The 26,273-nt window shown below is 44.1% G+C and overlaps 2 protein-coding genes across 3 annotated transcripts in view; one reads left to right on the forward strand and one right to left on the reverse strand.

The window, feature by feature from the left end:
• Nucleotides 1-11,358, forward strand: part of REC114 (REC114 meiotic recombination protein) — a 103,001-nt gene extending 91,643 nt beyond the window's left edge. For both annotated transcript variants that reach the window (XM_049905478.1, XM_049905479.1), the window contains 3 exons: nucleotides 390-602; nucleotides 7,345-7,431; nucleotides 11,194-11,358. In XM_049905478.1, coding sequence (XP_049761435.1) covers nucleotides 390-602; nucleotides 7,345-7,431; nucleotides 11,194-11,358 — 465 coding nt within the window. The remainder of the gene's footprint in view (nucleotides 1-389; nucleotides 603-7,344; nucleotides 7,432-11,193) is intronic.
• An 86-nt stretch (nucleotides 11,359-11,444) lies between these two features.
• The window catches only part of NPTN (neuroplastin), a 66,795-nt gene continuing 51,966 nt past the window's right edge, over nucleotides 11,445-26,273 (reverse strand). Inside the window, exons 4-8 of the mRNA XM_049905477.1 lie at nucleotides 25,635-25,768; nucleotides 21,024-21,297; nucleotides 14,001-14,022; nucleotides 13,058-13,132; nucleotides 11,445-12,512 (exon numbers count right to left, since the gene is read on the reverse strand). Coding sequence (XP_049761434.1) covers nucleotides 13,072-13,132; nucleotides 14,001-14,022; nucleotides 21,024-21,297; nucleotides 25,635-25,768 — 491 coding nt within the window. The 3' untranslated portion in view covers nucleotides 11,445-12,512; nucleotides 13,058-13,071. The remainder of the gene's footprint in view (nucleotides 12,513-13,057; nucleotides 13,133-14,000; nucleotides 14,023-21,023; nucleotides 21,298-25,634; nucleotides 25,769-26,273) is intronic.

A 26,273-nucleotide genomic window follows, 5' to 3' on the forward strand; every position in this document is an offset into this window, starting at 1 on the left:
AGGACCATTCTGCATTATCTCCACTGACCTTCCACTTAGGGAATTAAAAGCTATGAAATTTTCATTTCAAAGCAAGATAAAACATTGATCTTTCTCTTCAGTCGGTATAGAGACCTTCTTTGGCTTTAAGATACAGGCTTTCCCATTTTTGCTAATGTCAGTTCCCTGAAGGAGATGAATTCTAGTGTGAGATACAGCTCTCAAAAAGAGGAAGAAAAATAATTATTGGCTTTTTTCCCCCCATACTCACATGAACAAGATTGGGTAATTGCTCCCTTATCCATACCTCTTCCCCGTTCAAGCAGAAGGAGTGACTCACTAGAAACTCCACTGTAGGTGAAAGTAATATATCTAGGGTCACTCAGGATAACTTTTGATTTGTCAAACAGGGTAAAAGCCGCATGTTCCGGGTACAGTTCAGTGGAGAGTCCAAGGAGCAGGCGCTGGAACGCTGCTGCAGTTGTGTGCAAAGCCTGGCCCAGTACATAACCGTCCAGGTGCCGGATGGAATCATCCAGGAGCTTCAGCCACGTCCTGGCCCACTCAGGGCAGGTGAAAGCCAAGGGCAGGACTGTGTGAAGAGTGTCCCGTTGCAGCATGGAGTAAGTAGGCGACTGTCCTGGCCATACAAGAATTTGACTGTGTAATGCACCACGGGGGCCACGATCAAAATGGAGTTTTTTGAGCCCATCAAGTGTGTAGTTTAAAAGACATCTAATGCTGAATAACTCATTTTAACTGAGGGTTTGGTCCTCATTGTATCCTCCTATAATCCTAGAAATTAGAAGGGAAGGGAGTCACTCTGGGTGTCACTACAACAGTGGTTCTCAGAATGTGGGTCCTCAGGGGTCCACCAGGCCAAATTATCTTCCGAATGTTTGTTGTCGTTGTTTACCATTGAGTCAGTTCTGACTCATAGCAACCCCATGTGGCAGAGTAGAACTGCCCTATAGGGTTTTCTAGGCTGTAATTTTTTTTTAAATAATTTTTATTGTGCTTTAAGTGAAAGTTTACAAATCAAGTCAGTCTCTCACATATAAACTCACACACACCTTACTACATACTCCCATTTACTCTCCCCGTAATGAGTCAGCCCGCTCCCTCCTTCCAGTCTCTCCTTTCGTGACCCTTTTTCAGTTTCTAACCCTCTCTCTCTACCCTCCCATCTCCCCTCCAGACAGGAGATGCCGACACAGTCTCAAGTGTCCACCTGATACAAGTAGCTCACTCCTCATCAGCATCTCTCTCCAACCCATTGTCCAGTCCATTCCATGTCTGATGAGTTATCTTCAGGAATGGTTCCTATCCCAGGCCAACAGAAGGTTTGGGGACCATGACCGCCAGGATTCTTCTAGTCTCAGTCAGACCATTAAGTCTGGTCTTTTTATGAGACTTTGGGGTCTGCGTCCCACTGTTCTCCTGCTCCCTCAGGGGTTCTCTGTTGTGCTCCCTGTCAGGGCAGTCGTCGATTGTGGCCGGGCACCATCTAGTTCTTCTGGTCTCAGGATGATGTCTCTAGTTCATGTGGCCCTTTCTGTCTCTTGGGCTCATAATTATCTTGTGACCTTGGTGTGCTTGATTCTCCTTTGATCCAGGTGGGTTGAGACCAATTGATGCATCTTAGATGGCCACTTGTTAGTATTTAAGACCCCTAGGCTGTAATTTTTATGGAAGCAGATCGCCAGGTCTTTCTCCCACTGGGTGGGTTTGAGCCTCCAACCTTTTGGTTAGCAGCTGAGCACTTAACCATTGTGCCACCAGGTCTCATTTTCAAAATAATATTAAGATGTTATTTGTCGTTTTCAGTGTCGACATTTGCATTGATGGTACAAAAGTCACAGCGGGCAAAGCTGCTGTCGCTTTAGCACCAATGAAAGCAGTGGCACCAAACTGTGCTGGTAATTCCTCGTATTTTTCCCAGTCACTCACAGTAAAAACAAACCAAAACAAAAGAACCCTGCATGCTGAAGTCTGATGGTTGTCTGAAGGAAAAGCACTTCCGTGACTGTTCGAGTTGAGAGCTGAACTAGCCTCTTTTTTCACAGAACACAAATATTACCTGAAAGAACAAACTATGCTTTATTCAGATTTGGGTATCTGGTGGACATTTTCTCAAGAGTGAAGTAACCCCATCACATCAGGAAAACCACTGGAAGTATTTATTGACAATGATAAAAATTTAAGCTTTCAAGTGAAGGTTAGAATTTTGAAAAACATGTTTGATGGCTTCCTAACCCGAAAGACTTTTCTGATGTTGGTATTAATTACTGTGATTTAAAAAAAAAAAAAAATTACATAACGAAGTGGTTCAACATTGGCAAGATCTGTATGGTTCAGTGAACCACTGCTTTCCAGATGACTGATGCATGGTGTTCAAAAGCATGCATGGCTGAAGGCCCCATGCCAAGTGCAGGACAGACCAACGGATGCCAGTACAACGGAGTGTAACAAGTTCACTGCTGTGGCTTCAGATTCTGTGTTGCAACTAACCTGAGATACTGTCACTTGGAGAGTTCTGGTGTCATACCAAAGGATAGCCACAATCATCTAAAAGGCTATTTAAAAATACTCCTCCCTCCTCCATCTATGGGAGCCGTGGTAGTACAGTGGTTAAAGCGCTTGGCTGTTAACCATAAGGTCGACAGTTCAAACCCACCAGCCACTCCTCGGGAGAAAGATGTGGCAGTCTGCTTCCCTCAGGATTTTACAGCCTTGGAAGCCCTATGGGGCAGTTAGTTCTGCCCTGTCCTATAGGGCTGTTATGAGTTGGAATTGACTCGATAGCAGTGGGTTCGGGGTTTTTTGGGTTTTCCATCTACATATCTATGTGAGGCTGGGTTTTCTTCATCTACTTCGACCGGAGCAACATACTGCAGCAGATTGAATTCAGAAGCAGATAGTAGGATCCAGCTCTCTTCTGTTAAGCTCAACATTAAAGAGATTTGCAAAAGTCATTAATTTTTATGTTGGAAAATAGTTATTTGTCATGAAAATTTTGAAATATCAACATAAAATGAGTTTTTTTTTTTTAATGGTTCAAGCTGGGTTTTTTTATTTTCTGCTTTGAGAAATAATTTTCCAAATGTGGCTTTCCATCACTGCATCCTGTTAGTTCCATTTAAACTCAGTGTACCAAGATAATTCATTTTTTGCTATTTTATCACCAAGTTTCTTGTCATTCATAATTTTATCTAAGGTGAACACAAATTTACATATCATAAAGTCTTCTCCGTTAAGCAGGTGCCGCATGACTTCTTCTTGAATGTGGTTAGTTTGCCAAATCAGATTTTAGTGTTTTTAGAATTCTTTCTCTCCATCTGTTGCTCCACTGTCTTTTTTTGGTGTGAAGGTGCCTTATGTTAAAGCTGTCTGTCTCCCAGACCTTGGATCTAGGTTCAAACAATATACCTCATCGGTTCTTGTATGTTCTCTTGAGGCTCTCCTCCCTACAAATGGGATGGACTCATTTATTATAAGGTACTTTTTGCCTATGGTCCTTTGCCCTTGAAATAGTTTTCTTTTTATGTAGTTTTCATTGACCAGTTATTCAAATTCAAATTATAACACAGTAAACCCAGTGCCTGGCATGCAACAAGAACCAAATAGGGTCTCAGAGTTTGGCACTAGGTCTGGAATGCCCCATAAAGGTAATGAAGACACATCAGGCTAGAATCTCATCGGGCTACACAACGATCCAAATGTAAAAAAGGCAAGATAAATTGAGGCTGTAACTTGCAGTAATGAATGCAGGCTAATAAGGGTTGTGAGTTGTAGCAGCAGATACAGGCTCAGCTCTCTGATTTTAAAGGCTGGCCCCAAATATCTAGAAATAGCCCTCAATTGGTTAAAAAACATGTCTTTTCCTGATTCTGTATTCAGGGACTCTTCTGACCTGTAGTCTGGTTTTCTGAGTAGATGAGACAGCGTGAGGCTGTGCGAAGACCAGTCTTCAGGGTGGAATGGATCTAGGTTTGAAACCTGGCACCGTTAGTAGCTGCGTGATCTCATGCCAGCCACCGAACCTCGTGTGTAAAATGGTGAGATTGAAATGCCGTGGAGGAAGCACCTAGTACTGAAACCAAACCAAACCCACAGCCATCGAGTCAATTCTAACACCTAGCGACCGTATAGGACAGAGTAGAACCGCCCTAGAGTTTCCAAGGCTGTAAATCTTTACGGGAGCCTACTGCCACATTTTTCTCCCATGGAGCAGCTGGTGGGTTTGAATGGCTGACCTCTCGGTTAGCAGCCATGCACTTAACCACTGCGCCACCAGCGCTCCTGCACCTAATACAGTGCCTGGCAAATGCAATATAAATAGCATTATCCATTACTACTCAGTAATAATGGGCAGTTACTAGCTCTGGCACACCTGGCTATTGTTCACGGTGTTTGTGGGCCACCGTTTTGGTTGATGTCTTTCTCAGCTGTTTGAAGAACATTGTATTTTCCAATAATACCAATAGCATTATTATCGCCAGTAGTGTCATCTTTTCAGATTTCCCTTTGTTTACAGATTAATAAATTAGCATTGTGGTCAGTTAGCAAGGATCAGAACCTCTAGAGCCAACAGGGGACATGGTAAGATTAAGTGTCTGAAGCTACAGAGCAAAAGGCAAGACAAAGTCTTAAAAGTGAAATCCTCCGGAGTGCAGACATTACAAAGCACTGCCTATAGCATTCTAGTCTTCCTGATGGCAAACCAGGAGTCATTCCCAGGTTTGCCCGTACTGCTGCTGTGCAAAATTGGCATCATGCTCCCTTTCTCAAAATCCATCTAAAGAGTTGCAGACTGTGCCAAGTTCTGGTCCTCTTGCTGCTTTCCCAGTCAGGTGTGGTTAAGCGTTCGGCTGCTAACTGAAAGGTTGGTGGTTTGAACCCACCAGCCACTCCACAGGGAAAAGATGCGACAGTCTGCTCCCGTAAAGATTGACAGCCTTGGAAACCCAATGGGGCAGTTCTACTCTGTCTTATAGGGTCGCCATGAGTTGGAATCGACTTGACAGCAACGGGGTTTTATACATATATTTTTATCTAAAATAGTTGCTCCCTTCTTTACAAAGAGGGATAATTCTATGTCTATTTCAAGTTCTTGAGTCATTTCCTGGCTTGTATTTTGGCTTTTAACTTTCCCTCAGCCTTGTAATTTTGCTAATTGTGGCCTAACCAGGTGTTTTTTCTCAACCTGAGGGCTTCTAAGGCAACCCACCCCATCCCAGGGGGTTGGAGGGGAGCACAGGAAAGAGGTTGACGTTTCCCACGTGAACTCTCCTTTATCATCCCGAAAAGTCCAGAAGGAAGTTGCCAAGGGGTGTCAACACTTTGTGCACAGAACCTTCCATCCCTGAGGGTAGAGGACCACCTAATCCTGGGACTACCCAACTAACCTAAAGTGCCTCAGCACACCCGGCTGCTGTTGACAGCAGTTTTCTGTGGCATACTGTTCTGGTCTTTCCCAGTTGTTTGAAGAACACCACGTAAGCTGGCTGTTATATACCCTAGGAAAGCAGCAAACAGCAGAGCCCAAAGAACAAGCTGACTCCTCGTTTTTACAGCTGAGGAAATTGAACAGAGAAACAGGGCCTGAGAGCTCCTGATTCATTGCCGAGTTCCTTAGCCTTTTTGCGCATATGACTTAGTATTCTTGACCTGTTTCTTCTTGTTCTTTCCTTCCTCCCTGACCCCCCAGCACTTTTTTTTTTAATAATTTTTATTGTGCTTTAAGTGAAAGTTTATAAATCAAGTCAGTCTCTCACATATAAACTTATATACACCTTACTACATGCTCCCACTTACTCTCCCCCTAATGAGTCAGCCCACTCCCTCCTTCCAGTCTCTCCTTTCATGACCGTTTTGCCAGTTTCTAACTGCCCCCATCTCCCCTCCAGACAGGAGATGCCTACATAGTTTCAAGTGTCCACCTGATATAAGTAGCTCACTCCTCATCAGCATCTCTCTCCAACCCATTGTCCAGTCCAATCCATGTCTCATGAGTTGTCTTCGGGAATGGTTCCTGTCCTGGGCCAACAGGTTTGGGGACCATGGCCGCCGGGATTCTTCTAGTCTTAGTCAGACCGTTAAGTCTGGTCTTTTTATGAGACTTTGGGGTCTGCATCCCACTGTTCTCCTGCTCCCTCAGGGGTTCTCTGTTGTCCAGCACTTTTTGATGCTTTCAGATTTATGCTGCTTCTAATACCTACTGACTAGTAACATGTAGGACAGAAGACAGAATTTGGCATTCTCTCACTTCAGCAGCCAGAACATGGTGTACCTGTCCAGAGGGCCTGGGTTTCTCCCTGTATTCTATTGTCAGCCCTCACCCAGTGCAGGAACCTGCTTCTTGTCTGGAAGTTAGCACTGCAGCAGCCACAGCGATCCAAAACTCAGCCAGAACCTGCAGGCATGTCGGCTGGGAAGAAGGGGTGGTGGACTTTCAGAAATGCCCGTGTCTTTAGGTGGAAGCAGCTCTTAGTCTTTCCTACCCCAAACCTTATACATGTCATTCGTTCCATTGCCTGTGTTCTACCTGAGAGCGCTGCCTCGTCACTACCCATTTCGTGGGCTCTGGAGCAATCCTGCACTCCATGCTGGGCACACAGTGCCCTCCAGGCCGCTTCCTCCCCTGCAAGCCTGAGCACTTACACTTACCTCATTTTACTACTTACCATCTGCCTTGTAGTCAGTGTCTGATTAAGTTCTCACTGGCTTCTTGAGGGCAGGACCTCCATCTTGTTCTTTGCAGCCCCTTTTCCTTTATCACCCCACTGGCTAGTATAAGGTAGCCACAAATTGTTGAATTAATGATAGCTAGGAATCTTCTTTTTAGGAACTTTACTTATAGAAGAACTCATTCCCTCAGAATACCTAAACTGAGATTTTTTTTTTTTTAATTGAACCATTTTATGTCATCTCACAATTGTAGTTTTTTTTTTTTTTTTTTCCTACAATCAACATTTGAGTAATAATTTTAGAAGGTGACAAATCATGGTTATCAGACACTGAGCAATGCCCACTGCATGCAAGCTGCCCCAGGGACTCTGTTTCCATGGTGCTCCCTGACTCTGGGCTGGGTCTCTGAAGACAGTGCCGAGTGTCTGACCCTCAGGAACGTCACATACAGTGGGAGTCTCGGGCTTAAACTCCTTCAGTACCTCTGCTGTGGTCAAGCAAGTAACAGCCCCAGTTTGAACTAGTACAAACCTGCACTGACAGTGATTTTTACTCTTAACCGGTATCTTCTTTCTTTGAACATAAATAAATGCATGTGTTTCCATTTCTTTAGTGGCCTGTGGTGTTTCTGATTACATCCAGCCGGTCTCCTAACTGCATGTTGTTTCACTCCAGTTACACCAGAGCCCAGAGCAGCTGCAGCATAGAACACCTGGCATGAGCGCTCCAGAGGGAAGGGCCTCAGTGACACTGTTAGCTCAGGTACAGCAACTTGTGTGTTCCCCTTTTGTCACAAAAAATAGTGATTCCCTAAGAATGTGTATCCCTCCGTTCACGCCCTTGTTCTAGAAAAGTAACGTCAAGGCTCACTAAAGGCAACGGGCAGGGCAGAGGACAGGCCATTTTCATCGATGGCACAGCCTGAAGAACTCTTCTCCTGAGGGAATGAAGAGGAGGAGTGGTTTCTAGGGTGAGCCTTTCTTTACACATGTGAGATAAAGAATCTAATCACCACTTTCTGGAGTCGGTATCGACTCGATGGCAGTGGGTTTTTTTTTCCCAAAAAGTGGAGTAAAGGGAGGAGTTTAATTTTGCCAGCAAAATTTGGAAACCATCCCAAGACGACTATCAAAATGAACTTGGAGTCAGGCAGGTGAACTACAGTTTCTGTATGAGCAAATCCTCAGTGCTAAGCTCTTAGCTAAGGATGTGTGGAAACCCAAGAGGATTCTACTCTGCCACCACAGATCTGCTTCCAGACACCCCCTTTCCCTGAGCAGTTTGCTATACCTGAGAATTCCAGAAAACTTACGCATTCAAAATCATGGCTACTTGACGTCTGTCCTGCTGGAAGCTCCTTGAGGACAGTGTCTTCCTCCCTGCATCTCCTGCCACACCCACAGCAGGCTCTCACGCCGCAGCGTTGCTGTCCACGAGGTTCTGCATGGAATGCATCAGTATTCAAGGATGAATTTTCCTTTTAGTGCATCTACCAAACTGTGCTAACAGTGGTATATAAAACACGGGTGTTTTCTCCATCGGACTTACCACTAACTCAAAATAAATGGACAATCGTATAAAATAAAAAATTCGAGGGATAAGAAGACTAAGAATACATGTTCTTTTTTTTTTTTTTTTAATAACCCAGCAACTATGACAGAAAATTAAAAGGCCTATTTTCCCCAGCAAAGGGCAGACCTTATAATGCCTGATTGGTAGCCTTGTATTTGCACTGGGGTTAGGGGTTAATTGCATCGGAGTGGCTGAGGACACTAGAGCTGCAGAAATACAGGAGTGAGGCAAGGTGTGTGTCTTTATTCAGGAAATATCAGTTGCTATAAAAGGTACCTTAGCCCAATTTATTTACATAGTATATAAGAACTATGTGCAGATGAGAAAAGGCACCAGACTTGAAGCTCGGATATGTTACTAGTTTGCTCTAACCTTCTGGGCAAGTCATTGTATGAATTTAAGTTGCTAAACTTTCTAGAAGGCAATTTAGCAATATATATCAAATTTAATATCTTATTACCTATAATTCTATTTTATCTTAGCTACACAAACATACATATAATGCTGTTTGTCACGGTGCTGTTTATAGTAGCCAAAAACTAGAAACAACATAAATGTTCATAAACAGGATATCGAACAGTTCAACCATAGATGGGATAAGAATGCAATCAATGAAAGTGATGTAGTTTCCTATTTATTGGCATGTAAAGATATTCACAACACTGAGTTTTTAAAAAAGAAAAACATACATACATACGCAACAGCATGTATGATTCAATTACTGTAACAAACACACACACACACACACAGTAAGTTTGGAAAGATATACACTAACATGTTAAAGGCAGCTCTCCTGAAGAAAGAACAGGGCTCCATGTTACTTTCCTTTTCTTAGTCATACCTTTAGGCAGAATCTGAAAAGCTGGTATGAATGTAGAAAAGTAAGCTTCTATTATAGATGACTCCCAGAGAAATGGCCATTTCACAGATACACACTAAAGCATGCCACCCACAGGAAGGGAAATAAAACCACCTATTTAACAGAATTAATATAAGAATACTCATCCCCCCTCATCCGTGGTTTCGCTTTCCACGGTTCCAGTTACCCGTGGTCAACTGCGGTCCGAAAACTTTGGATTACAATGTTCTTCCAAAAGGTTTTGGAAAAAAAAACTTCCAGCTGTCGAGGATCCTCAAGCATCACCATCTTCACGGCTTGATGATCTTCCTTCTGGCCTATCATCAAAAGGTCAGCAGTAGCCTAACGCTGCATCACCGTGCTTACGTCATTCACCTCACTTCATCTTGTCACACAGGCATTTTATCATCTCATATCATCACAAGAATGGTGAGTACAGTACAATAAGATATTTTGTGAAAGACCACATTCACATAACTTAATAATTATTCTCTTTTATTGTTAATCTCTTACTGTGCCTAATTTATAAATTAAACTTTACCACAGGTATGTACATATAGGAAAAAATAGTATCTATAGGGTTCAGTACAATCCACAGTTTCAAGCATCCACTGGGGGTCTCAGAAAATATCCCCCGTGGATAAGGGGGCCTACTGTACATAAGATGACTGAGTCAAAGAACCAAAAGTAAGGCTGACCACAAGAGAGATGGAGCCAGTCAACCGTAGTTATGTGGGAATGAGGACCCAACGTTGCCAGATCTTCGAATTTTCAAGCAGTCACGCTTTTATGTGAAATATCCTAATATTTAAATGTCGGCAGCATTGCAAATAATTGTAAACATTGCATATACCAAAGAAGATATACAGATAGCAAATGAGCATGTGAAAAGATGCACAACAGCCTCAGTCATTAGGGAAATGCAAATTGAAACCACAAAGAGAAAACACTACACACTTTATCAAAATGGCTAAATTAAAAAAAAAAAAGATAATACAAAGCGCTGGATGGATGAGAAACTGTAACTCCTGTACTGCTGGTGGGATGTGAGATGTACAGCCACTGTGGAAAGTTTGGCAGTTTCTTATAAACTTAATTATACACCCACCAAATAACCCAGCAGTACCACTCCTATGTGTTTATCCCAGTGAAATGAAAGCCTGTGTGTATACAGAAACTTGTTCATGAAATGTTTATAGCAGCTTTATTCTTAATTTTAAAAAGCAGAACAACCCAAATGTACCTCAGCTGGAGGATAAACTGTGGTACATCCAGACAATGGAGCATTACTTAGCAATAGACAGCACTAGTCTGCCGCTACACTCAGTGACACGGATCAACCTCTAGCGTGTTATGTTTAGTAAAAGCAGCCAGACTCAAAAGACTACATACTATGATTCCATTCATATGACATTCTGGAAAAGGCAAAACCAAAGGTACAGAAAACAGGCCAGCAGTAGCCAGGGGCTAAGGGCGGGGGCTGGTTCTAACAAGGGATTTTGGGCAGGGGGGTGATGGAAATGTTCTCTATCTTGATTGTAGTCTGATGGTTACATGATTCTCTGTGAAACCTCACAGAACTGTATACACCAAAGAGAGTGAATTTTGCCATCTATAAATTTGAAAGTGTTTTAAAAACAAGTATCACAGGGCTGGAAAAAAGACAGGTGTGAGCTAAGTGTGGTATCCTCTGGGTGGTCAGTTTGTGACCTCCCTTTCTTATATTCAGAACCGGCTTCCCCATGGGGGACTGCTCACGCCTCCTCCTCCACTGCGGTGGGGTGATGAACTAGTCAGACAAATTCCTTCATTGCTCAGTATTCATTAAAGCAAGACCTCAACTCTGCAAATCATTTTAATCCTTTTTCTTTAAGGATACACGTTTATCTCACTTTCTAAATGCATTTAGAAAATGTGTACATTAAATATTACACCAGAAGTTATTATAAAAAGGAACTCTGGTAAAGCTAATTGTGTGTACATTGGCCAGTTTCCCTAAAGTTTCCATAAGGCAAAGTTTTTCTGTGTTCTGTTATTCAGACTCTTGCTTTCACCTGCATCTCTAATAAATGGACTCTGTGATATCCCTGCAGTCTGTCCTGACGTCAGAGAAGCTGTCCCTTGTCTACGAGCAGTCTGCATGGGGTGCTGACGAGATAGGCCCCTTTCTACGCCTGTGCCTTATGGATCAGAATTTCCCAGCATTTGTGGAAGAGGTGGAAAAGGAACTAAAAAAGCTGACAGGGTTGAGAAATTAACACTCTATGTATATATATAACTAAGGAACTTGAAAATATTGGAAAAAGCATCTTCCTAAAATTAGAGAAGATACCGGAATAAAGGGTATTATTCCAAACACCTTTTATCAATGTTTTATTTTTAAAAACAGGTAAATCCACTTTTTTATACATCATTGCACTTCAACAATTACACAGAACACAAGTACATGCATCTAAAGTTACGTACTGCATGAGAACCCTGTTAGGTTAGAAAATCTACAATCAACCATCAAATCAATGTGAAAAAAAATACAGTGTCAAAGTGTCAAACCAAAAAGCATAACTAGCTGCATAGACTATCACCATGCTATTAACACCTCAAGGTCATTGAAAACAAAAGGTAAATTATAAAAGTCTGCCTTAATTGAATGTACAAGAATATGGTTCAACACATCAGTGCAAAAGGGTTTAAGAATTTACATGATTTAACAGAAGAAAAAATTATCACTTAGAAAGCAATCATACATATATACTGCAGTTCATTATATCCATTCAGTGGACTGTACCAGCTTCTTATTAAAGTCATAGGTTAAGCCCTTAAAATTACAGATTTCAGTTTATATTATTCATCTTTACATACTGGGACTGCACAGTTTCCTCATCTGACAACGTACAATATGAGGAGTGACTATGAGCAGCTTAAAAATGAAACAAGCATTTACTTTATTTTTGGATTTCTCCCACCCCCAAAAATATAAATATATATATATATATATTTATATACTGTATATATCTGTAGGTTTTGCTGTACTTTACAAAAATGTATCACTAGATGGCAGCAGTGCATTTTAGAGCTTTGCCAATTTAACAGCTGCATTAAGTAAAAAATGGCGCATGCATGATCTGATCCTCAGAGGAGCTTTTCACTTCTGTTTAAATATTCTAACAAAGGGAAAGAAGCAACATTCACAGCACATCAAGCCCCAAAGAGTTCACACCTTCTACACTGAAGCACTGTTTACAATGTGGCTGGCTAGGTCATCCTTGCAGGAGAGGCGAAGTAAGGCATGCTTTAGACAGTCATGTGGTGCTGCTCGCTTGGAAGGGGGAGAAGAGGAGAGTCAGAGAACGGAAGAGGTCCAGGCAGGACGTTTAGCAGGTCACGGTGCCGCCAGTTCCAGGAGCCTAAAGATCTGTACAGAAAGAGGAATTTGGAAATTAAAAAGGAATATGCACTGTCACTGCGGACTGCGTCAGGTGACACGTAAAACAAAGCCTGGCTTCAGACAACACGCTCAGGGATGTGGTGTGAAATTCTGATCTCCGTGTGCCTCACACGACAGCAGGTGGCCCAGCTGCAGCCTGGGCACCACTACTGACTCGCCCTTCAAAGCAGAGTGAGACTGACTGGCCCCTGGGAGTAGGCCACCAAAGAAGATGACGGTTTAATTTTTACTTCTCTTTAAAGAGAGAAGTGAATAGTGGTGCGATGTATTTCTTTTGAAACATCATACATAATCTGAAACAACATTCATGTAAATATGTGAAGCAAGGCAGCTGAAAGACGTTCCTCTCCAGCCACAAAAGTGGGCCAACAGAACTTGTTCCATCAGCCTCAGCTGCTCTGAAATTAACTGAAGATCTTACCAACATTAACACCAACTATTAAAGAATTTGTAACAAGGTCAACATTCATTTGAATATAATTTTTAAAACCTCCAAAGAAGGCCATACTTACATTCGAAGCAGTACTTAATTTGTGTTTCTCTGGCGCAAGTTTTTATCTTTGTGATTGTTGGTGGAGTTGGTTTTCCTTCGGAGGAAAAATTGCATTACAAGAGTTAACATCAAAGTCAGCAGCAACTTTTTAAAGTACAACACATGGAAATACAGGGAGTCTTTCGCTTACTGCCATCCTTGGTGTAGGAAGATCCCTTAACCACACGATATTACTGCCTACAAGTATCCCTTATGGAACATACCTTCAGTTAACAGATCCTTTTGACTCCCAAGGCAGATGACATACAGGTAACTTTCCCTTTGTTTTATCAACTATAATCCAATTACTATAAAGCTGAGAATAATTTTTTCTCTGCTGCATACCACTGTCCCTTTTCCACTGATAAAAGGTACACATGGGCAGTGCTGTGCTCTCTGGTACTTCACTGATTCGGGCACTGTGTGCCTGCCTCTAACTCCTTAGCCCCCGATTCTGCCAATCTTGGGGACTTCCGATTCCACATTTGCAGCTCCATCTCTCTTGGATACCAGCAATTACTAATGGAGCTAGACAGGGCATGTGGTAGTCCAGCTTAAAGTTAACTTGAACAAAACCTGAAGTCTTAGATACTAGTCACCTTCCCCACGTTATCAATTTAAGCATGTAAGATGTACAGAGCGTTAAACACCTTTCTTTGCATGGTATTCTACTTTGTAATGCTACTAACAACCAAACTGTACTGCCCGTCCTGGGAATCAAATCATCATCCATCAGGGCAATGTCACTTTGAAGTCTACACTGCATCATCCATCCATCAGGGCAATGTCACTTTAAAGTCTACACTGCAAAACTGTTCCATTCACTACCTTCCTCTGCAATCTTAGTGACTCTGTCTGATGAAATGGTGATACAAAATAATTCAATCAGAAACTGGTGGACCAACGTCCAGTAAATTACTTACATGGGCCCAGCTGGTTCATCGTCTACACAGGTGTTCAGATTTTTAACAGCCCATTGAAAGAAGAAGAAGAGAGAAAATCGTTAGACTCTGCACAAGGGTTAACAGAACAACAAACTGCAAGTGGCAGACACGGCTATTCATAGCGTTTACTCAAGGCCATTCCGTCTGGAGGTGCAAAACACTCATGGAGTTATTTCTGGATTCAGGTTTTTAATGGCAAGTATGTTGTTTCAATGGTTTTAGTTAACACTTTGAATGCTTGTCATGAAAAACTGCAACTGTAGCGGACAGATAGGCTGCAATACCATTATACTCATCTTGTCCCCAAGTTCCAGTGGTTCACTCATAAATAGATGAGAAGACAAACAACATTTCAGTTGTAAAATCCTGCTGTTTGTTTTCTTGTGGGGAACACGTCCACAGTTCTGGCTCAGCCCTAAACGCGGACGGCTGTGGGCGTTCTGTACATTTAGCCACACATCCTCGTTTCCCCCAAAGGCCGCTCTGTTTTTCTTGCCGTTTTGCAATCTTTAGGAGTTTTTGATCTGGAGAATGAGATTGAGGAAGAGGAAGCCACAACAGCTGAACCTAACACTGGACCAGCCATGCTGGGCTGTGCTAGCAACCAGCGTATGCGTACCAGAGGACATTCTGTGACACACCAGGGAGCTAGAAAGTGGTGACAGCCCTCAGACAGAAAAACAGGCTCACTTTTATGCCCTGGCCAAAACCAGAACCCAAACCCAGATGAGCCATGGGAAAGGTTTATTCATTTATTTTTTAATCAAAAAAGCTTATACTATTTGAGTTTAGAAATAAGTTTAGAAGCTGTCTTAAATTGTTAAAGATCCTGATTTATAACTTTTTCTTTCCTGTTTCAACTAAGGGCAACTTGTTCCCCTTTAGGCAGAGAGACACATACATGGAGAGAATATTGGGGAGGGGTGGAGGGGAGAGATCCCCAAAGGGGAGGGAGCAAGTAAGTGCTCTTAGTTTCTTTTTAATCCACAAAGGTCAGGCGGACTGAATGACCCAGAACAGTCTGATTTCATGAAGGGCGCATAGAAAACCTCTCAGCAGGATTCCACAAGGGGGCTTGGTGCACATGAAGCAGTTATGGAGCTCACAGTCTCAGTGTAGGCATCTGCAGGAGCACTCGTCAGGAGTAATGTCTGTCAGAGGGAGACATTGCTCCACCTGTTCCTTCGAGGCAACGGAGAGGCAAAGCCACCGCCAGCACACACAGTGACTGGAGCAAAAAAAATATTTCAAAAAAAAAAAAAGAACTAATCACAAACCAATGACTCATCAGCCAAAACAAGAGGCTAGCGACACACCAGTGTCCACAGGAGTCCATTACTAACAACAATAACTATCGAAACAGGTACAGAGAACAAAGACTTCAGGACACCCAAGACATCTGTGTACTGGGTATGCAGTGGAGATATACAGAGACAAGCCAGGTCCTAAGACATACAAGCCCAGCCTCAATCCTGCCCTCACCGCAACTTCGTAACGCCTGAGCCAGCTCAGCTCCATGCTAGCAACTAACCACTGGGGAACTTAAGGAAAAGACATAGGGCAAACTGTTTTTAATGCTCCGGCTGTGCACCTGGAAATATAAAAGTCTAATGCGAGATAGCAGATTGAGGATCTCACCAACCTACTCCCAACTTTAAAAGAAGCAGCAGGGGAAGTATAAGGGGTAGAAGGAGTCGCGATAGCCAGGCTGATCTCTTCAAAGTGTAACACTGTAGGCACCAACCCAAGCACTTCACAGCGTAAGCTTTTCTTTCTTTTGGTAGGGGGGGTATTCCCTGGTGTCTGGTAAGTAACATTATTTTCCAGCCCAACAAGTTGGTAACGTGCAAAGGGCTGCATGGAGGTGTTTTAGCAACAGTGGCTCCAGTGTAGCTGCCATGCCCGCGAGTGGGAGCAGCTATGAGTCACACTAGCGTCTCTATCTGATGGGCCCTTCCTCTCTCTCCCCAAATCCATTTCACAACAAGGCAAAGAGCCCGGTGTCGCCCTGATCTCCCGACTGCATCGTTCTCTACAACACCACTCTCCTTTACAGCTCAGACAAAAAATGACTGACCCCCAATGGGGAAATCAGGGCAGAGGGAAACAACAGAACTACAGGGAAAAAAAAAAATACAAAACTGAAAGTAAATGAGGATTAAACAGCAAACTGAAATCCAAATTAGTTGTGAAAGTGAATGAAGTAAACTTGAAGGAAAGTGTTAACATCATGAACTGTGCATCGTATAGACGGAAGCGGAGATTAAACAAACTCCAAAAGCATGCATAGCGCTCACTTACCACCATGTTTTAAGGGTATGATGCAATTGAAGGGGGAAAAAAAAGAAGTCATAGTAACCGACAAATATCAACATACCCCACACCCTCCGGCCAAAGACAGCCAGCTTACATATAGTGCCCGTCCTCTCCGCCTGCCTCGGCAGCACTCATAGCCGCAGCTGGAGGAGCGGAGAGAGAGGACGGGGGAGAGAGAAAGGCAACAAGATGCTCAGGATCCACCGGACGAGAGGGACGCTCCTGCTGGAGCCGCGGCACACCTATTCCTCTGCATGGGCAGTCTCCCGACCAAAGGCAGCACAGCCCTCACTCCCATGCCCGCCTCGTGGTCTAGAAGGAGGCTCTGCCATGCCGCTGGGCATGGGGCTTCCTGATAAAGTGTCACCTCCAAAAAGATGGCTTTAAGGCCAAAATAACCAAGAGCTGACTGTCTCGTCACAGCTGCCTCTTCACTGTCTTAATCTCACTGAGGGTGGTGGTTTGTGGTTTCTAAATTCACTTAAATTCTGTCTGCTCTCCAGACACGAGGCAGTAAACCCAAGAGAGATTAACAGTTACTCCCAATTTCCTTCCCTTTTTGGACTTACTGTATTTTCTCCAGCTGGTGGCTTGTTACCGAGTGTGTGTGTGTGTGTGTGTGTGTGTGTGTGTGTGTGTGTGTGTGTGTGTGTGTGTGTGTGTGTGTGTGTGTGTGTGTGTGTGTGTGTGTGTGTGTGTGTGTGTGTGTGTGTGTGTGTGTGTGTATGTGTATGTGTGTGTGTATGTGTATGTGTATGTGTATGTGTATGTGTGTGGACTGCCTTTACAAAGCCCCATTTCCTGGCCAACATTCCTGGCCTGCTGTAAAGCGGCATGTGCTGCTCGGACCAGCTACCAGCGTTTGGAACATGAGAACAGCTCTTCATTCCAAAGTGGCTATATCAGGGCCACTTAATATGGCCCAATAAGGCCTCAAATGTCCTCTCCACCAGTAGCTCAAAGGGAGAAAATAAAAATTATCCTCCTAATGTGAAAATAGGAAACTCTTCTTGACGCCATTTCTTTACTTAAATCAGCTCCTACTTTTTAAGCTGGTGTCTGTGAGATCCCTAAAATGTTCCCAGCAAAACTAAAGGCCACTAAGCAGGTTCACCCTTACCTCCCCAGGGGCTTGGGGAGGGGGGACCAGAAAGCACACACTAATCCCTCTCTGGGTTTAGCCAGCTCTGAGTTCAGTCAGCAAGGAACCACCACAGAAGGGGCCCCAAGCACGTTAGTAGCTGTCAGAAGGTTGGAAGGCTGGAGGGATGCCAACTTGACTTAGTCTTAGAAAACTACCGTTTAACATTTTCGGAGAATACAGTCTAACGGTGAGTAAAGTGAAAAAACAAAGCCCTATTTGGTCCTAAGATCCAGCTGCTCCTGAAAACACTGACGGCAGAAAGTGAAATATAGGTAACCCACCTACAAGACAGACTATTAGATACCGATATTCAAGGAGACCCTACCGGGGTCCAAAGGAACGTAATAGACATGAAGATCACTTACAAAATGGCCTGAGTATATTTCAGCAGATAAGAAGACTGGGCCTTTTGTTTTCAGGGAGCAGGTAAACCTTAACCGTCAGCATTTTCAGTGTGAGAAATTTAAAACAATATTTGCTTCTAGTGGGACACATGAATCCAGTCCCCTTACTAAGGGAGTAAGAAAAACTCACTCAGACCACACTGTATATAAATGCAAGTTTGTGTACATTAATATTTCGTACTGTTCTCTTAGTGTTTTTCTATTAAGGGGATGAGCTACCAAGAACTCACAGACTGCCCAAAATATGAATCCTATGAGTTCATATAAGAAAAAATTCAGTGAGGCTGAAATAACTATAGGTTTGTCTTAATAAAGTGCTTTTCTGGCAAAGAAAAAGCATGTCAGGCTTATTTTAAAAAGTAGCATAAATAAGCCAACACAGAGCCACAGAACTCATCAGCTCTAAAACTCCAAATGTATGTCAGGTATAACGTACTTCTTCATTCACTCCAAAAAGGAACGTACGTACACATCTACCTGTAAATGTGGGGAGGGGCAGATGGAAAGAAAGCCTCAGAGGTGAGTTTGTTCTTACTATAAACTGCAGGAGTCGAGTGGAAAAGTGGCTAAAGGACCAGCAGCAGCCACAGCATGAGGAAAACTCACTGGAGAACAAGAGGCTTTTTTGGGAGCGGGGCAGGAGGCAGGAAGAGTTTGAGAGAAAGAAGTAAAGAGACAAAGGAGAAACCACGGAATGGAAACACTGGAGCGAGGGCAGGGACGGAGATGTACCACGTTGGCTGCTGGAAGGGAACAGCACTGCAGTAATTCCAGCATCCCATAATATTTTTCACCTCAATTCAATAAAAAAACAAGTAACAGTCGGCTTACATTATTCTCCCAGACCAAGAGACTAGGGCAAGGAGTTTTTAGCCTGCACTCACCCTGTAAGCATCTCCTTGACATAGGGTTCATTGCTGTCTGTGATAATTTAGCTTAAAAGAAGTATTTTCCCTCCAGGAAGCTGTTCAGAAGATGTGCTGGCCACAGGTGTCAACTATAACAGACCGGTCCCCCCCGCTTTGAGTTCAACAGCCAAGGAGCTCATAGAAAAAAATAGCTATCTGCTTCCCTGGGCAGGTGTTTACATTTGTCAAATGGAGCCAATACTAACCACTCCTCAAATCTAACCAGAATGTCATCTACATACTCTGGGGTAGCAACCTGGTAAGCTAAGTGGCTTCCTATGAGTAAGACTGGAAGCTCTGATGGGGACATTCCAAGCCAATGTGTCACTCTGCCATGAGAGTGGCAGCCAGCCTCATCTCAAAATCAAAAAGCAGGTTTTGAAGCCAATCTTTGCCTTCTCCTAACTGATTTTTAGCTTCTTGACCTTTCCAAAGGGCAGGCTGAGGAAGACGGTATGTAGCAAAGCAAAAGCTTTCTAAAGAGATGAAAAGGCCCTTTACAGGAATGAGGCATAAGTGTTCCCAAAGAGCCAAAGCTGAAAACACACAAAAGACAGGCAACTGTCTCCGTTTACTCTCTGCTCTAAATATAGGTGTGCCCTTGGGAATCTTAACATGTAGCAGGAAAGATAAAAAAGCATCAGGGTTGTCACAGAGTAACAGTTTTGTGGACCTAGAAGGAAAGTAGAAATCTTGGGGCTGCTCCAATGTTGCAGAGAACTAGACTACTCACTAAGAAGGCCCATCTGCGCCCCACGATGTCCACCCCATCCTTCCATCTAGTTCACTGCCGAATGCGCATTGGGAAGGGAGCCCACCAGGTCTGCCCCCAACCATCACTAGTCTCAGCGAACCCTCTGCACCAGCCTCTCACTCTAATACTCTGCTTAATGCAGACAAAGAGATTTAGGAGCTGCCGAGAGGAAAGGGAAGGGAATTGGCCACTGCCCCCAAACATGTCCTTGCAGAGACTCTAAAGCCCCTGGCATGCCTCTGGGCCACACTCTTTGTGGAGGAGTACCCCACCTCACTTAGTATTCTCCACTGAGACACAGTGCAGGGCAAGGCGCTCTGCGAGAACTGCCGGCTCGGCGGGATGCTGCAGTCTGGCCACGTGGTACAGACAACTCTGCAGGGCAGGTTTCAGTGCCACGAGTGTACAAGCACAGGCCCCAGACCAGTCGGCCTGCAGCCAGCAACCCCATCATCCCCCGAAGCCAGCTTCCACTGAGCTCAGGAACATACCCTTCTATCCTAGGCCAGCTGGGCCAGGCAAGTGGTGGCAGAGGTTGGGTGGCTAATTAATGGGGTGGGGGTGGGGGGGCGCAGAATATGGTGCTACTTAGTAATCGGAAGCACTACTATACAGGTCTCCATCAGTAGCTCCCCACTAGTTGTAATCAGAGGGTTAGAAAGGGAAAATCCTTGATAAAAAAAGAGAAAAATTTTCCCAGAGCTTTTCTGACTCCAGGCATATCCAATCATCTAAGACTTCCACTCTTGATCTTTCCAATGTTTAAGGTTCGCTGTGGTTCTGCTGCAACTACCCACTCCCTTCACAGACCCTCCGCTGTCCTGGGGTGCTGTATTGGGGCCTGGACTCCAGGCGTTAGCTTTCACTGCCTTCGTCTTAAACTGGGTGGGTGGATATATCAGTCGCCCTCCACTACTCTTGTCTGTGAGACACAGACTGAAAAGCCAACAGCCTTGAAAACCTACAGAGGAGGGAAATCACAGGCTGGCTTGCTCCGACGCTTTTCTGAGAAGAGTCTGACTGGGCTGGGACAGTAACCTGCAGGACTACAGGCAACCATGTGGCAACCAATTATATACCTTAAATCTGCCTGAAAGGCCAGGTGGCCTGCGATCTTGGGGTGGCTTCTAGGCTTGACTTGGATTCTCCTCAGGCTCAATCTGCCTGATGATCTGTATTGAAGGAGGGCAGAGCTGAACAAAGGGAGTGACAGCTGCTATTCCCCACATGAGGCCTGAAGGGCAGAAAGAACTGGGGTTTGGAGAATACCCAAACAGAGGGATAAAGCCAATTATAGTTCTAGGTGGCTAAGGCAAAATAATCTTGGGGGTGGGGAGGTAAGGAACCAGCGTAAGAATTTTTCTTCTCTCCTTTTGGGACTGAATCCCAACATCCTTATAGTCCTCTATGGGTGCTTGGAAACCACCCCAAGGAACCAACCCCAACGTTACAGCCATTTTGTAGGGATGCTCTTACCGTCAGGAACTTCATCTGGCCTCTTCCTCTTCTCGTACACAACAATGATCACCACAAGAATGATGATTTCAGCCAGGATTCCCAAGAAAGGCCAGAGTGGAGCCAGGTGGCTCCGTACCCTGAGGATGGTGACAACGGAGGTGGAGCCAATGGTGTTGGTAGCATTACATTGATACTCGCCAGGGTCTTCTGTGATTTGGAGGTTCACAATGTTCAACTCAGTGTAATTTTCCTTGTTGATGATGAAGAAGCGGCCAGAGGTATTGCTAATGTCCTGCTCAGGGGCAGAAAAAGTGAGAATACACAAAGGTCAGGGTAGGTGACCCAGCAGTACCCACGAGAGGGTGGCACTGGCCAGCATCCTGAGCAGCACCCTGACTGGGATGAGGGAGCACTGTCTAGCACTAATCTAGCCGAGCCATCTCTGTTCAAGGAACCCGGGGCATTTCATTAATGACTTCCCTTCAATATCATCAACAACAATAACAAATCAACAAGCCGCTGACAGAGCCAAGGCAAACACCTCCCCTGGCACTGGTCCTCTAGACTTCTCCAACTTCCATGGAGTGAGTGGAAGGCCCACCGCCTACTGACCTGGAAAAGATCAACTCATCTAGTAAATGCCACTGCAAACATCAGGTGAGAAATAGTAGCAGAAAAAGGATCCGGGAGGGGGTGACCTCCACAGTCAAGGGTGTCTAGAAACCTTAGGCCTGTCTTGATGACTTTAGAGGCAGCCCATCTCCTTCAGGCTAGGTAAGTTCAGGGAAATCTCCTTAGACTTCCTCCAGAAGAAATGCTGAGATCTTGCTCCTAGTCAGAGTGAGGGAAATTCAAAATTTCCCTTTCCTTTTAGGGCATAAAGCCTGAAAGAAATTTTACTCATTCAGTCAACGAATATTTACTAATGTGTGCTAGATGTTTTATGTCCTCCTAAGGGCAAGCAAGGTGAGAAAGGAAGAAATATGACACAAAAATGAACAAGGAACTTGGCCTCAACGGAACCAGCCCACTAAAGGGATCATTAAGGAACGTGTTCAGAAGCCCTCACTCAGAGAGTGACCACTGCTGGGCAGAATCACACACAAGCCTACACTGACAGACACCTGAAGTAGACGGTGGTGGAGGAGGAGGAGCTAATCAAGCAGGACAGGAGTGCTCCAGGCAGAGGGAAGGACGTGTGCAAAGACACAGGGGACGGAGTCCACAACCTGGGGCTCAGGAGCCGGGACATGCATGCAGCACTAATCTCATGGGGTACCAGCAGAGAAAAAACATCGACTTGTGAGTCTTCGCCTTTCAACAACCTAAGCACAGTCAGAAACAACAGAAAAAAGGGGGAAGATAATCCCCCCCAAAATGTCTTGCTATAAGCATACAATCATTTGCCTGCATTCGAGTGTAGTAAACATAGCCACCAGCTGTCTGTCAGTGCAGGCTTGTGTGTTGTTATGATGCTGAACAGGTTTCAGCAGAGCTTCCAGACTAAGATGGACTAGGAAGAAAGGCTTGGCGATCTACTTCTGAAAATCAGCCACTGAAAACCCTATGGATCGCAACAGTCCAACCCTGTTGTGCGTGGGGTCGCCATGAGTCACGGGCTGACTTGACAGCAGCTAACAACAACATCATTGAAACTGGGGGAGCTCAGAGCCTTCAGAATAAGTTATTCTGTGAAGCGGCAAGTCTAGGGCTTGGAAAGCTACCAACTTTTCTAAACCTTACTTTACTTGCTCAATAATTCTGTGCTTTTTATTCACAACTAGTACCGCCAAGTCTTCAATGGGCAGTTCCTGAATACTGTCACAGGCAAGACTTCCATCTTTTCAATCACTACAGTCAGTAACAAGGCAAGGGACTTGTCCTTTTGCCCTACAGTAGATGACTAAGGAGAGAGGCATCAAAAGTATCCCATATTCTAAAAAGATGCTAAAAAAAGATGGAGGGCAGATAGCCCTCCCAAAGTATACTGAAAGGAAGCCCCATCAGGCTATCTCACCGCCAGTTATCACCTAAACTAGATCACCCCTCCCAATCTGTAAGAGAAGGCAGGATTGGAGGTGGGAGGAAAGGAGTTATACTTGGCATTGCATCCTTCCACCCTGCAGCCAAGTGGAACAAGCACTAAGAGAATCACTCAAAGACTAGGGGGGCATGAAGAAAGAAGATCGGCAACTTTTTCCAGAAGGTATTTGTTTAGGCAGGAGACTGGTTGATGTACTCTATGTGTGCTTATCTCAGAAAAGGGTTATTTGGAGATAAGAAGGAAGATCAGCTGATACTCCCACCATCTGGAGAGCCATGGTGCTCAAATTTCCTCTACCTCAGAAAGCTGCCTATTGACTGTAAGGCCTCAGCAGTGAGAAGCTCAGGAACAGGCCACAAGATCTAGCATTTGGATGTCCACCACACAGAGGCCAGCTGACTGAGGCCACAGAAGCAGCAACAACCAAGACTGGACTACAAGAAAAGTCAGGGAAGTGATATTTGTCCCTCCCCTCTCTCTCTGCCTCATACCTAGAAGAAAAAGGGGACCCAGAAGACAGAGAAAAGATAATCCCCCACCTCCCTTGCAGGTCCTCCAGGCTACGGGACTTTTGAATTGAACTGGACTAATTTTTTTTTTAAGTTGGTGTAAAATATAGATGATGCATTTGCCAATTCAACATCTTCCATGGATACAATTCAGTGACACCAGTTACATCAATCACATTGTGCAACCATCGCCAATATCCATTGCCAAGCTTTCCATCACCCATGAACAGAAACTCAGTGCTTCCTCAACAATGGACTGAACTTTTCAACAACACAGAGTTCCAAGAAAGCTACGGGATCCATCCAGAAAAGGAAGTTAGAGCATAGCTGACATTAGTGTCTAGAAAAAATTAAAAGCATTTCATCTCAGCACTCAACTGAGTTTCAGGCTGTTCAACAAATTGGTTTTCAAAGGCCTAGGAATAATTTTTCTTTTACCCATCCTTCTTTCCTCAAAAATGTTCTCTCTACCAAATGATATATTGCTCAAAAGTAAGGGCAAGTAACAATGCTTGATTTTAAATGTTTTTCAGAATACAACAGATAATTTGCAGGGATGAGAAGAATAAGAAAGATGAAATACCCACTTAGGAATCTTAAACTGCTTTGGCAAAAATTCAAGGGCCTTCCTCCCCAGTGATCAAACCAAAAAGCCCACTGCTGTCAAATCAATTCCAACTCATAGTGACCCTACATGACAGAGAAGAACTGGTAGATTTGAACTGTCGACCTTCTGATGAGCAGCCATAGCTCTTAATCACTGTGCCATCAGGATTTCCCCCAATGACCAGTACAGAGAAATGGGCATTTCCTCGCCAGCATCTCAGAAGATTAAATGCCTTGTTGATCTTTCAGGGCAGGCCTGAAAATGCTCAGTTGGCATCTTCATCTCTCCATTTTTCATTAATAGGACATCCCCCATTAACTGGTTTCTGAAATCTAGCCATCATTGTTGATGTTGGACTATCACCACCTTGACATTTTATTACTGAGACATTATGGAGTGCAAAAAATAACAGACTCAGAACGAAACACTGGATCTGACCCTTGGTTTTGCCACTAATTTACCGCAGTTAATACATAACCTTTCCATGTTTCTCACCTCCCTACAAAATAAAGAAGTTGAATTAGATGATCTCTGGGGGTCCCTTATGGTTCTGAAGACTGACAATGAATAAGGATGTCGGAAAATTTAGTGCCAGGCATACAAGACTTGGGACTGGGAGGAATAATGTCAATATGATACCCCTCTGACAGAAAAGGAAACCCTGGCGGCATAGTGGTTAAGAGTTCGGCTGCTCACCAAGAGCTCAAAAGTTTGAATTCACCAGGTGCTCCATGGAAACCCTATAGAGCAGTTTTAGTCTGCCCTTTTATAGGGTCACTATCAATCGGAACCAACTCGATGGCAAAGGGTTTGGTTTTTTTGGTTTCTGACAGAAAAGGTGAGTGGTCAAACATCATTAAATCAGAGACAGTGAGAGAGACTAAGTGACTCTCCAAACAGATTGGAAGAATCATCCCACAGATGGGAACAGATGTTCTCTTTGATCTTTTCTGGAGCAAATAATGGCAGATTCCCAATGTCTGAGGTGGCCCTAAGGCCTCCACTGGTGACCCCAATTCCTCATCAGTTTTTCCTGTGTTCCAGGAATATATGGAATATATTAATAACTGCCCTCAGTGCTCTGTCTTCCAAAAAAAACCAAGAGGCACATTAAAGCCACTTCTAGAACAATATTTTCTTCAGGATAAACAGACTAAAATAATTGTAAAGGTTTAAGATTAGGTTTAGCTCATTCAGTGTCCTATCCTGAAGGCAAGCAATCTAATCCCTAAACAGACAGACAACTTTGACAAATCGTGTATAGGGATCCCTGCTGAGTGGAGACTGCAAGTAGTCTCCAGATTCACTCATGACACAAACCATTCATGGCCCAGGGAGGGTAGATAAAGCCATGCACAGTCAACGGTACGGCTGCCGCAGCAACTGGTCCAGAGGTCTGCACCCCCAAGGAGAAACTCTAGCAACCACAGGGACTAGGCAAAGAGAACCCGGACTGCCCTCCTACTCACCAAGAATCCATCGTCCCCCTTCTTCTGCCATACCCACTCTGGGTGGGGGTAACCAACTGACTTGCAGTACATCATGGCATCCTGCCCTTCGTTCTTGTTCTCACTCCGTTTATGGCCAGTGATGTCAGGAGCAGCTGTGAGAGAGAATGTTGAACTGTAACCATGGGAGCCTGCTCTGAACAGGGATATGAAGGCCCTACCTATTGGCTCAGAGCCCTAATGCAGTCAGTCTTTGGGTCCACCCTCATCTTCAGCTTTGATAAAGGGCATTTCAGGTTAGAACAGGACCAACCCCATCTCCTACCCTGTCCCCCACCTCACCAAGCAGCCCAAAAGATACCAGGGTTACTAATAATATGAGGTTCTACTGATGTAGGTGTTCTCCAATCTATTGGAAAAGGGTGCAGGCCCAACTGCCCTAAAATTAATAAGCTCTCCTTTAAACAAAATGCAAACACAGTAGCAAAAAGATGGAAGGAACCAAGGTGCCCATCAACGGATGAATGGATAAATTATGGTATAATCACACAATGGAAGACTACGCATCAGTAAAGAACAGTGATGAATCTGTGAAACATTTTATAACATGGAGGAACCTGGAAGGCATTATGCTGAGTGAAATTAGTCAGTTGCAAAAGG

This window comes from Elephas maximus, chromosome 13 (genome assembly GCF_024166365.1).
Source record: "Elephas maximus indicus isolate mEleMax1 chromosome 13, mEleMax1 primary haplotype, whole genome shotgun sequence".
In the NCBI taxonomy this organism is placed as follows: domain Eukaryota; kingdom Metazoa; phylum Chordata; class Mammalia; order Proboscidea; family Elephantidae; genus Elephas; species Elephas maximus.